Source organism: Nelusetta ayraudi, unplaced genomic scaffold (assembly GCF_046127955.1).
Source record: "Nelusetta ayraudi isolate G7.1 ecotype Tasmania unplaced genomic scaffold, CSIRO-AGI_Nayr_v1 ptg000004l, whole genome shotgun sequence".
NCBI lineage: Eukaryota > Metazoa > Chordata > Actinopteri > Tetraodontiformes > Monacanthidae > Nelusetta > Nelusetta ayraudi.
The window spans coordinates 17,187,501-17,199,907 of record NW_027466054.1 but is presented as its reverse complement, the minus strand read 5'-3'; the positions used below and the strand labels follow the sequence as shown (position 1 = coordinate 17,199,907).

The 12,407-nt window shown below is 47.1% G+C and overlaps 2 protein-coding genes across 2 annotated transcripts in view; one reads left to right on the top strand and one right to left on the bottom strand.

Moving 5' to 3' along the window:
* Positions 1-71: 71 nt before the first annotated feature.
* Positions 72-5,489, bottom strand: notum1b (notum, palmitoleoyl-protein carboxylesterase b). The gene is made up of 11 exons (XM_076039158.1): positions 4,325-5,489; positions 3,728-3,780; positions 3,547-3,642; positions 3,186-3,246; positions 2,659-2,720; positions 2,460-2,562; positions 1,896-2,087; positions 1,719-1,816; positions 1,494-1,641; positions 1,349-1,396; positions 72-707 (listed from the first exon to the last, which is right to left on the bottom strand). Exons 1-11 carry the CDS (start codon positions 4,678-4,680, stop codon positions 362-364), a joined length of 1,563 nt encoding a protein of 520 aa, XP_075895273.1. The 5' UTR covers positions 4,681-5,489; the 3' UTR covers positions 72-361.
* A 33-nt stretch (positions 5,490-5,522) lies between these two features.
* Positions 5,523-12,407, top strand: part of aspscr1 (ASPSCR1 tether for SLC2A4, UBX domain containing) — a 16,556-nt gene continuing 9,671 nt past the window's right edge. Inside the window, exons 1-10 of the mRNA XM_076039146.1 lie at positions 5,523-5,693; positions 5,923-5,978; positions 6,683-6,797; positions 8,002-8,102; positions 9,007-9,064; positions 9,172-9,245; positions 9,792-10,428; positions 10,530-10,586; positions 11,427-11,566; positions 12,232-12,313. Coding sequence (XP_075895261.1) covers positions 5,604-5,693; positions 5,923-5,978; positions 6,683-6,797; positions 8,002-8,102; positions 9,007-9,064; positions 9,172-9,245; positions 9,792-10,428; positions 10,530-10,586; positions 11,427-11,566; positions 12,232-12,313 — 1,410 coding nt within the window. The 5' untranslated portion in view covers positions 5,523-5,603. The remainder of the gene's footprint in view (positions 5,694-5,922; positions 5,979-6,682; positions 6,798-8,001; positions 8,103-9,006; positions 9,065-9,171; positions 9,246-9,791; positions 10,429-10,529; positions 10,587-11,426; positions 11,567-12,231; positions 12,314-12,407) is intronic.

The window sequence follows — 12,407 nt, the reverse complement described above, 5'->3', positions numbered from 1 at the left end:
CTCTGTAAACAAGCAACACATTAAATGAGTAAATTGAACAACACCATTGCTGGATAAATGGGGGCGCCATACTCCAACTAAAGACAACAGACTGTACGTTGCATCCAATCCACATTAATTATATATATACAGATTTCTTTATTTCTTTATACACGTTAAAATGTATCGCAAGAGGTTCATTGAATCAAACATTGCCGACTGACGGCGTTTCAAACATCAACGACACCCGGCGAGTTCCTGCTGATCATCCAGCTTTGCCAACAGCCTCGTCGTCAACGAAAGACCACGTCTTCAGTGAGAGTCTTTTCCAGTCTCGCTCTCGTGCTCGTCTTCCGCCCTGACGCTTTGCTGCTTCTGCATCTCATCCGCCGCCGCCGCTGAGCATCTCCAGCAGTGTCCTGGCGTCCATCCCCTGCTGCCGGGCCGTCTGTTGCACGTCCAGGCCCATGTACCTGAGGACCTGCGCGGCGCTCACCTCCTGGCCCGTGGCCTCGTCGTAGATGGCCGGGCACGTGGGGTTGCACTGGGGCCACGAGCAGCCGTCCATCAGGTGGAAGGGGCAGCCCCTGGTGGGCGGGGTCCTGGATCTCCTGCGGCCGTGACTCCCGTGGCTGCCGTTGATGTGGTTGCTCTCCTGCAGGCTCCGGTCCCAGCAGTGGAGGGCTCTAGGCAGGGAAGTGCCCTTCACTCGGAAGTCTATCCAGTTGCTGCAGAAGCAGGTGGTGATGACAAGGCTGTGATTCGAGGGGTTGTAAAGAACTGTGACCTTGTTGTAGGTTTAGTTTTGGAGATAGGTCACTTTTGCTCAAATAAATCTTTAATTATAAATAAATATATAAAAAAAGATAATGCATTTTTAAAGAGAGCTGAGAAGATTTTATCAATTTTATTCGATAATTCACTTCATTGAAGGAATTACACACACTGAGAGATTATTTTAAATGCAATAAATAAAATAAATTGTTGAAGTTTCTGCACTGATGATCTCTATTGATGCCTCAGAAAGTATTAAGCACTGATAATATGCAGCAGTTGAACATGATCTACGTGGGCCTTGTTGACACCAATGGTAAATAAAAAGAGACTGGTTTGTTTTCTGATCCGCTTTGTCCTCTGCTATAACACAAATTGTGTCCCTAATTTGTCGACTCGGTGAGTCGAAGCAGACATATAAGGTTCAGAGATAGTGGAAATATTTAATTTACTACATGACGGGCAACGGATGTGATGTGATATCTGTATCCCACAGTGAGAATTCTGACAGCCTCACACTGCCAGCTCACTATAATGTGTTACTGCTGTGTGTGATTTGAAAGAGTTGTCAATTTGAAGACGTTGATCTACTTACGCCCTGGTGAGGAGAATGTGCTCCATACAAGCCGGAACAAAAGTCGCCCTGATGTTTAAAACCAAAAGAAAAGCAGCAGTCAGGGAATATCAATCATTTCATTCTGAAGTCACGTGACCTGGTGTGCATCCATCAGACGACTCACGCTACGTCCCGGAGTGTGGCCCTGGTCTGCTGCTCCAGGTTGTGCATGAACCTCCACTGGCCCTCGGTGAAGGGCCGTCCCGTCAGGTTGATGTTGAGCAGTATCAGCTGGGCCTCGTCAAACAGCCACTGCACCACAAATATGGGACCTGCGGGCCGAACGCGCAGCGCGTTTAAGACTCAGAGATTCCATCTCCCTGAACCAATGCGTTACGACACCTCTTACTTTTTAACGAGAGGTAGATTTTTGGCGCGAAGAAACACTTCCACTCCTCTCCAAGATGTGTCTGTATGCACGTCTCTGGCAGAACGCTGCGCCAGTACCTGCACGAGAGCCAGGTGTCACACATCTGTATCTTAACAACCCCGCCACCCGCTCTAGTGTTTTATGATTCATCCCCACCTGTAGCCTCTCTTGGCGGTCTCGATAGGAGGGCAGCTTGTGGCGTCCCGGCAGTCTGCCGATTTGTGCGGTTTCCTCATGGGGAGCCAGGCGGAGTCGGGCAGACCTCGGACCTGCACCCCTCCGTGTCCCTGCGATAGCAGCTGCTCCGCGACGCGGTCCACGTTCAGCATGACGCCCAGACCGCCCGCGCTGGAGACAGAGTTGTGGTCATGTGAAGGTAGTAGGGGGTCAACAATCGCCCAATAAAAGCCCTTGAGGTTGATGAGAGGCCGTCTGGTCCATAGCTCAAATATATAAGAGACTTTAACTGTGATGGGTGAGAGAGTTTGACTCTGTGTGTAAAAGAGTTTGACTAGATATGTGTGAAACTCTGACTATATGTGTAAGAGAGTTTTATTATATACGTAAGAGTTTGTATATGTAAGAGAATAAGTGTAAGAGAGTATATGTAGGAGGATCTGACTATGTATGTGTGAGAGTTTGACTATATTAATAAGATACTTTGATTTTGAATTATGGCCCATGCACACACACACACACACACACACACACACACCTCACCTGCTTCCTGCCAGAAGCAGAACCTTGGCTTTATCCAGACCTTTGGTGAGCAGCTCGTTCACCACCTCCCTGATGATCAGCGAGCCCATGAACGCATATTCACCTGAGAATGAAACAATGAATGAACGAACATAAAATCACGTGAACGCACCACACTTCACAGGCCACACACACACAGACTGTCACCCTGCCGTCTTACCATCATCAGCCCTGGGAGGCGAGGCGCCGCTCCAGTTGTCGCTGGAGCAGTACGGGATGAAGCTGAGGGATGAGGAGACAGAGAGACAGTGATGACATGGATGGACATTGAGGAGCAGCAGGACAGTGTTTAAGAAAGCTAAATACACCAGTGTGCCTCAATACATGTGAAATAATTAATAGAAACGCTTTAATTGTTCTGCTGGCTGATTGAATTGTATGACGAAGCACTCAAGTGAAGGCACAACCACTTTGGTTGATGTCCAAGTAAAGTTGAGTGACTGATTTGAGTCACAAAAGTGTGCAGCAGCCCCCCTGGTGGACATATGAGGTACGGCACATGGCTTGCAGGGCCCAGGGCTTTTCCCTAAATTTTGTTAGTTTTTTAGTTATTTTTGTCTCCTCTTCTCATGCGATACTTCTGTCTTGGATGGCTCTTAGCAAAACATCAAAAAGTAGGAACAAAACAAGTGTGTAGTTCATTAGAAAGTGCAAGTGTCTATAAATGAGGTGCAGCAAAAATCTTACACCGTGTTTGCATTCCACCAGTAAGGGTTTTGCTCTGGCTGCGGCGAAAGAATTCCCGATTCTGCGAATGATGAAAGAGGGTCATAACATTTACTTCACAGAAGAGCGGATAACAGCAGAAAACAGAAATCTTATCTGAATTGAACTTAACTTTTTAAAGAGATTTTGTTGAATCCATACTGTGCAATGTACAATTTGTTTATTGTGTAATTAGCAAAAACCTTCAAAGGAATCAAAGACTATCTATCATGTGCCATACTGAGGAAAAACGTTAGGAAATGCTGCATGAGAAAGTCAGGCACCTGTTTGTGTAGAATAGACAACAACGAGATTGCAGGAAATTACATCAGTGTGTCGTTACCTGTTCTGGTCTGCGGCCAGTCAGCGGAGCTCATCAGTGACCTCATGGTCTCATATCTCCTGTCACAGGTCTGCTTGTTGAAACAGTACCACCCGCCTTGAACAACGCACAGGTACACAGGTTACACTTCCAGTTGGCTTTCACCCGGCGTCGTTGTCGTGCGGCTGACATTCGTGCTCACCTTCCAGGTACAGCAGCCACCTCTTGCTCCCCTTCGACTCCCTCAAGTAGTACCTTGAAGGGGAAGCAAATAACTTCAGTCTGGATCTAGTCATCCTTTACGCTCTCTGCAGGAATCTCCATAGATGCTTGTTACTAGTCTGTGCTTCTCAAAAAGACTTTAAAATTTTGCTTTGTGTTGCCCTCTAGTTGTTTGTTCTGTTTTGTTCAGGCAGTCAGGAGATGTTATTTTACTCTGATTTTTTTTTAAGGGGAGGTGGTGGTGGTGGGGGGGGTTCATCCAGTTTTACTCAGGATTTTGAACTTTATTGTCTTCTGCCTCAAACGTAATAAATAGTATGTTTACCAAATAATTGAAAGTTATTATTTAACTTTGATTTAGCCTTGAGTAGATTGTCAGTTGTGCTTACACCTCTGGATTGGGATGGAACAAACATTTTTGGGGAAAATGCACTTGGAAATTACCAAGACAAGGGGGGAAGCAAAAAAAATCAGTGAATGAAGAACCAAAACTATAGAATTTGATCGTAACCTCTATTTAACACTTTGTGGTTTCCTGCGACTTTGAACCAAACTGAAGCCAGATACAGACACTCACCCTGCAGGTGAACCATCATTGCAGGTCACAGAGACGTTCCTCAGTAAGTGCAACTTCATGTCCTGGTCCAACTTCTGCGAGGAGCATTTGTACAGCGACTGCGCCAGGTTCTTGATCTGCACCATGAAACTGTCCATGTTGTCCTCCACAGCCGTGAAGTCCAGTGGGAAGCTCTCTGCACCTTCCAGCCGCTCCCTGGTCACCACAGACATCTGCTGCTGCTGCTGCTGCTGCTGCTGCTGCTGGATGCGCCGAGTTTGCGCTCGACCGGCGGCAGCTCTCCTGGCCTCCAGGGGCGCACCCAGATGGATGAGGAGCAGCAGTATGGAGGACCAACCAGCCACACCCCCCATCATGACGCCGCTGTGCGCCCGGTCACCACTGGAAAACTGCTCTCCCAGCAGGCTGGTGCGAGAGCTTAGGATGATGCAAAACTCAATTGCTTTGACAGGGGAGACTAAAAGTTTTCATGAAGTCTCATAAAAGTTGCGCAGAAGGAGTGCGGGGAAGAAGAGGGTGGATGCTCGTGTGGTCCACGCATGGTAGCAGTTTGCGGGGAGGAAGCAGTCCCAGTGCGGGGCCGATGGTTTCTGCTCCAGGTCTCTGGGACCTGTCCTGAGGACGCGCAAGGCTTTTATTTGAAGCCTCCGCCCTCCCTCCTCTCCTCTACGTCCTCCTCCTCCGCGCACTCGCACGCATTCCTGCAACGCCCCTATGAGTAGCTACACTGCAGAGTAGTTCCACGAATGCCGAGCGCCTCGTGAGTGCCATTCATAAAAATAATGTTAAATCAAGATTTAATTTCTAAAAACGTTAAACAACAACAGCAACAATTATTATTATTATTATTATTGTTATTATTATTATTATTATTATTATTATTATTATTATTATTATTATTATTATTATTATTATTGTTGCCTTTGTAGGAATTCTGGGATTAAAGCCACAAACAAGAAGGATGAGTGCATTGGTTTTGCAGCGTCATACTGTAATTTGTAAACAGAGTGGAACATTTACAAAAACTGCATGTGATTAACATATAAGGAGTATCGGTTTTCTGCTTTTTAAAGTTGTGAAAAGAAAATAGCTTTACTTTTTTAAATGTATTAATTTCAACGTAAAGAAATGACGTCATATTTTGTATCAGAAAACAGTTTCTGCATTATTTTTATTTATTTTTTTAATCACTTATTTGCTACTTTGGATAGACTGAACCACTAAACGCTGGTACCAATAAAGTTTGTTCAAAATAAACACTGTGACGTCACGGCAGACAATGGCAGCCAGCGGTGTAGCGGTGACGGTTCTTACCCCAAATGGGAGAAGACAAACAGTCAAAGTGGCTCCAAACACGCCGCTATTGCAGGTAAAGTGTTTATTTAAAGTATTTCGTTTTGTCGGACGTGAGCGGTGCGTTTCCTCCGGCGTCTTTTCCCTAGAACCGTGCCGAACGGTTTCCCTCTGAGTTAGCTTGTTTGGCTAATCACGGTTAGCCAGTGACAGATCAGTTTCCGCTCTGATTGATTTTGTATGATTTTTGTATCAATATGTCATGTGCTTCGCTGTGAGATTCATCCTGTCTGTGTCTTCTGCAGGTGCTGGAAGACGTTTGTCAAAAGCATGGATTTAACCCCGACGAACACGGTTTAAAGTACGTGGGTATCCTCATCATCAGCTGGCCAGCGTTACTGCCAGTAGTCGCGGTGAAGTTGGTTTCAGGTTGGTTGCGTGAACAAGTTATTTCTCCAGATCCAACGGCGTAGTCAGAGAACAACGATGCATGTGACACGTTCAGCAGAATATTTTCCACCTAATATTTGATTACCTTAACTAATATAGGTGGCTCAGTACATGGCTATTGACATGAAAGTTTTTCTAAAGGTCCAGTGTGAAAGATTTGGCAACATTTAATGGCGAGAAAGAATATTGCAAACAATGTCAATGTTAGTCTTTGTTTTCTGATATTCCACCTGATCTTGCATCTTTTCAACATGAACTGTGTCATGGTAAAAATCACAAACAACTTTAAGCACTTTGATGTTCTATGCTACTTTACATTCCTCCTCAGAAGTAAATAAGTGCTTCTTAATATCAATCAATGTGAGAACACAACAACTATTATTATTGGACATTATTTTAGATTTGGACACTCTTGACTCACAATGGCCTCCAAATAAAAGCCCAGTTGGATATGGAGTAAATATCTATGAAATCCTCAACCTAAAGCTGACTTCACCCAGCCGTTTTTCATTGTAGATTAGTTGGGGTATTGAGGCTACATCCACTGTTTTTCCATCCCTCATGATCCAATACAGTGAATTAACTGTTGCATTGATTGCTGCCCTGCCTTGACAGGTTTCAGAGGAACTTGATCGACCTCACTCTGCCAGTGAGGTTTGCCAACCTGCCAAACAATGCCAAACTGGAGATGGTGACGAGTTCGAGGAAGCAGGCTGTAGCTGACAGCCAGGTAGGTTGACCAGATAGATAGAAAAAATGCATTACACCTCTCATACCTACAAAAAGATTAAGCTTTCAATTTAAAGAGACTCAGTAGCACATTAGTTATGGCCAATTTTGATTTCTAATGATCTAAACAGGCCGAGAATGATCCAGTTATATGTTCTCGCAAATATTTGTGTCCACCCTCATTCCTAAACACACCACTAGTGTGTGTGTTTGTGCATGCAAAACACTCAGTTCTGGAAAGCAGACCTTTGTGGTGTCACTAAAAGCTGAACGTCAAAGGGATGAATGTGCTGGTTTTAGATAATTATTTCTGCTTTGGGATGAACAACAAAGGCTCGAAAGCGAGAGTATTATATGAATACATTATACCTTTGGAGTTACACCGCTTCTTTTTTTTTTTTTAACTGTAATTTACCCGGAAATGAATTAATTCTCTACGTGTTGTCTTTTGCTCGCTCCGGTCTGATCTCTGTCCAAATAACACTTTGATGTGAGCTGTGGTTTCCTATGACATCATGGCGTCGTGATCTAAGCAGTAAAAATCCGTCTGGGTTTGATCTGTTGTTCTTGCTCATTTAAAGGATGGTTAAATGTTGATACCTCACAGAGACACACAGGCCCTCCTGACAGATGGATGCGTTTTATTTTTGGCCGTCGATGGCCGAGCCACTCTTTTTATCTTGCTCGGTGTGCCGACCTGCAGCGTTCTCTCTGTGCGGAACCACCGGCTCGTTTCAGTAAACAAACAAACGCCAAGTGAGTCAGAAGAGGAAACAACAACAGGGATGTGCTCGGACACAGGGTCGCTCAGTTTGAAGCACTCCGATCAGATCACGGGAAATTACTTTTCCTGCAAAATGAATCCAAGAACGTGGAGCCAAAGAATACAAATAGCCACTATATTACATTTAGATACTTTCATGTATTTAATCAACTTTTTGTAACAAAATCTTCAAACATTAATTTTTGAGGTAAAGACATTGATGCAAATTTACATTTTTCATTTCATTTCATTTAATGTTGCTTCCTGTCAACTAGAATCACGAGTGACAGGCGGAGGTAGGACACTTGTGTCAATTTATCGTTGCTTTTATCACATTTGCTTGAATTGCATCGTTACCTGGTAACTTACAATATGAGTCTCTGAGCCTCGCTGCTGACTGCAGGATCTGAGGATTGCCTTTTTGCCCTCTTGCTTCTCTCAGGTGCGGATCGCGCTCCAAATGGAGGACGGGTCTCGGCTGCAGGGCTCCTTCTCGTGTGGACAGAGTCTCTTTGAAGTCGTGACGCATTTCTCTCAGATCGGGTCAGTGTGCGCGCACGTCGACATGCCCGACGTGACACGTTTGAACATAATCTGTAGATTAATCGCTGCGCCGAAGCAGTGAGTCGGTCTCCGGTTCTAGTGTGCCTCTGCTGCAGGCAGTGCAAGGAAGCCAGTGAAGATTTTTTTTTTTTTTTTTCCTCCGTTTTCCCTCTAAATAGGAACAAGTCCTATAAAATGTTTGACTGAAACACGTGTCTCTGTTAATCAGGAGGTTTTATTTGGCTGTTATGACCTCCATCACAATGCCACCGCCTGGTCGTCTTCACAGCAGCAGGCCTCGGAATGCACACAAGCCTCCTCTGTGTCAGATAACATCCTCTGCAGTGGTTTTAAACTTTCACACACACACACACACACACACACACACACACACACACACACACACACACACACACACACACACACAGCTGTTGCGCAGTAGTTGTGCTGCAGCTGTGCGGTCCCAGGTGCTCACACATCTGTCCGCCCTTCATCTCATCTCCATTAAATGACATCACCCTCCATCCCTGATCCTGTTCCAGCGGGGAGGTTACGCCTCCATGAAATAAGAATTAGCTCCACACAAACAGCGTCAAAGCTCAAAGCGCTGGGAATGTTGAGAAGCTCCGAGGAGAAGTGTGTTTTTTTTTTCTCTCCTTCCTTTTCTTTTTTCTTCCAATAAAGGGGAACAATGGTAAAACATTTATGGTTCAATAAGTCGTGCACACATGGTTTACACATGCAGACATGAAGGCTTTTTTTCTGGGTGGTGGCGGTGGTGTTCAGTAAAAGCCGACTTCCTGAAAAAAAAAAGGAAAGTCAAATTTTTTTTGCGATCAAAAATTCTCAGATCAAACTGGGGTCTGTGGTAGTAACGTCTTTTTTCTTTTTTTTTCTGGTGCAGTGAATCGAAGCTGTGTGAGTCTGGATCCACCCCGGTATGTGTTTACATGAGGGACGAGGTATGTCGCATTCCCTTTTCAATTCTCATCTGTCCCGTGGTGGTTTTCCAGAGACAAAAGGGAGTTTTTAATGGTAATCAAATCTGTGTGTGTCTGCCTGCATGTAGGTCAGTGGGGTAGAAGCGCTGAAGAAGACCAGCCTGAAGTCGCTGGGCTTGACTGGAGGAAGCGCCATCGTCAGGTAGGCACAGGTTCAGCTTGTGGAAGCATCAGCTCTGCAGTCAGGGCGGCGATCGTGGACCCGCTGTTGAAGAGGCTCTCTGTCATTTCCCTGAACAGACCTGTTGGGCGTCGTACCAACGCCGCTTCGTATCTCGGCATCTTGTTGTTTCATGAAATTAAATCTGTGTTGGCCTCACAGTCACTTTCTGGTTTGATTTTCCCTACGTGGCCATTCTTTAGTGACGATTCCCAACTTTGTAGCTAGTTTAAAGGAAGGTTGACGTAGAGATGAAGTTCTGCCAGGCCGCACACAGACAGACGGCCTGGGTCAGGACAAATGTTGAGATTCTTCCTGTGGCTCTTGTAAATGAACGACTTGTGAGTTCAGTTGGCAGTTGTAATTACTTTATTACCATTCCTCGGTTCTCATTTTGTGTGTGTGTTCTTGCAGCTGGCTCTACTGCAAATTGCATTCAGGCTCAAATAAACATTGATAACGTTGCTGTTGCTGTAAAAGTGTCACGGTTTATAACAAACTCCTTGCTTTTTCTTTTTCCCCTCAAAGGTTTTTATTCAAAAGCAATAAAGCTGCAGTGGAAGATGATTCCAGTGAACTGGTGGAAAGGCCAGACGTGCCAACTGTGCCTGCTGCCAGTGAAGCTGCAGCGTTCCGGCCTGCCCCTGCTCCTGCTGCTCCTGCTCCTGCTCCTGCTCCTGCTGCTCCTGCTCCTGCTCCTGCTCCTGCTGCTCCTGCTCCTGCTCCTGCTCCTGCTCCTGCTCCTGCTCCATCACAGACAGAGACACCAACATCAGGATTGCCAGGTCCAAATTCAAGCCCTCAACGGCCAATGGACACTCACACGGCATTTTCTCCCGCCTCCGCCACTGCATCGGCTCCCGTTCGGGAGGAATCAGCCCGGGACTCCCAGAATGCATTGCGGTCGACGGCTTCAGTCTGTGAGAGAGAGAAGCTGGAGGACGACGGGGAGAAGGCAGGACCTTCGGGCCAGAAGTCTTCGTCCTCCTCAGCGGCTCACTCCACCGCTCCCTTCGTCCCGTTCTCCGGAGGCGGTCAGCGCCTCGGAGGTCCTCGTGGTGGCGCCGTGGGACACCCGTCGTCCTCGTTCCTGTCGGCGCTGACGACTGCGGTGGAATCACCCAAAGCCAAGAAGGCCAAATCCAGTCACGGCTCGTACGTCAAGGTGAGCTGTGAGCAGACGATGAAGCGATGATTTACGCCAGTAAAACAGCTCGTACCAACAGGCCACTTCTTACAACTGAAACATTTCTCTTTCTGCAACAGGGTCAAAGTGGCGCTAACCAGCCAGAGGAAATGGAGCTGGCGGAGGCGTTTTTGGAGGTATATCGGGATTCAGGCTCAGACCAGTATCTGACCTTCAATCTGGCATCTGTTTATTAGTGAGAGGCCCAATGAATAAACAGCATGTCATAAACGGCATGTCTGAGGGTCTGACTAAGGATTTTGTTCCAGTCACAGGATTGAAGTGCAACTCATGAGCCAGACATTGAGGAACTTTATCAATATCAACATATTTATATGTATATATGTGTATGTGTGGGCGACACGGTGGCGCAGTGGTTAGCGGTGCTGCCTCACATCAAGAAGGTCGTGGGTTGGATCCCGGGCCTGGGACCTTTCTGTGTGGAGTTTGCATGTTCTCCCTGTGTCTACTGGGTTCTCTACGGGTTCTCCGGCTTCCTCCCACACTTCAAAAACATGCATGTGAGGTCAATTGAACATTCTAAATTGTCCGTAGGTGTGCATGTGAGTGTGAATGGTTGTTTGTTTCCATGTGGCCCTGCGATGAACTGGCGACTCGTCTAGGGTGTCACCCTGCCTTCGCCCTAAGACAGCTGGGATAGGCTCCAGCAGACCCCCGTGTGTGTGTGTGTGTGTGTGTGTGTGTGTGTGTGTGTGTGTGTGTGTGTGTGTGTGTGTGTGTGTGTGTGTGTGTGTGTGTGTGTGTGTGTGTGTGTGTGTCACGAAGCTGCGACCCAATCAAAACAGCTCCACGACCCACTTTTGGGTTGCATCCCACCAGTTGAGAAACGCAAGCTTTTTTATCAGATTTAACAAGTTTTTCACTTTGAAAACAAAACAAACACACAAACAAAAACTGCTGTCGCTCTGGGTCAAAGGAAACCAGTGAGACCCACTGTGTCCGTCGTGTCCCTGCAGCCGGTGGAGCGGGAGCCTGTGATCTACCACCTGGACGCCTTGGCTCCCCACTGCCAGGCCTTGGACAACCTGCCGGACGAGTTCTTCGAAGTGACGGTGGACGACATTCGCAAGCGCTTCGCCCAGCTGAAGAGCGAGAGGTGTGTGTGTGTGTGTGTGTGTGTGTGTGTGTGTGTGTGTGTGTGTGTGTGTGTGTGTGTGTGTGTGTGTGTGTGTGTGTGTGTGTGTGCTAACTGGCGTGTGTGTACATGCATGTGTGTCTGTGTGTGTGTGGATCAAAGGGCAGATGAGTCTGGTTTACACGTGTTAGACAGCGGCGGCTGTTTGCAGCCGACAACGTGCAGCCGGTCTGCAGCCTCTTGCTGGATGTGCGGAGCTGAAGCTGCGTACACGAGCGGACGCCCTTATTTACGAGCTCCCCACCGGAACAGATGCGGCCGCCGGGGTTTGGCTCCGCCCTCCCCGCCTGGATGTGGCCGCAGACGACCACATCTGTCGGCGTGCCGCACGCGTCTGTAAACACGGCTCTCGTTTACGAGGCGTCCGGCCGGCGAGCTGCAAAAAAAAAACGCTTCTAAATATGACATCCCGTCACCGTCCAATCAGCGGCCGGCTGCGGCCCTTTCATCTCAGCCGCCATCGACCGAATCTGCTGCCAGGCGTCGGTATCTGTGGTGGCCGCCCGCACGCGGCCACACACACGCACGCACACACACACGAGTCCGAGCAGATGGTTTTTTTGGTTTTGTTCTGTTTTGTTCTGTTGTTCCTCTGGAGTGCCCGGTCACGTGTCTTGTTCTCACAGGAAGGTCCTGGAGGAGGCGCCGCTCATGACCAAGTCCCTCAGAGAGTCTCAGATGAAGGAAAAGATGGAGAAATATCCCAAAGTGAGTGGAAAATGAAACGGAGACGTGATCACAGTCCTGTTTTCTGAAGAGCGTGTTGTTGGGGGAGGAAAGAAAAGTGGTTAAGAAGGCCATT

Coding starts and splice junctions, on each gene's coding strand:
- notum1b (XM_076039158.1), bottom strand. CDS start 4,680: ATGATGGGGGGTGTGGCTGGTTGGTCCTCCATACTGCTGCTCCTCATC. Junction 3,781..4,324: donor AATGATGGTTCACCTGCAGG/GTGAGTGTCTGT, acceptor TTCCCCTTCAAG/GTACTACTTGAGGGAGTCGA. Junction 1,817..1,895: donor ACCGCCAAGAGAGGCTACAG/GTGGGGATGAAT, acceptor GCTCTCGTGCAG/GTACTGGCGCAGCGTTCTGC.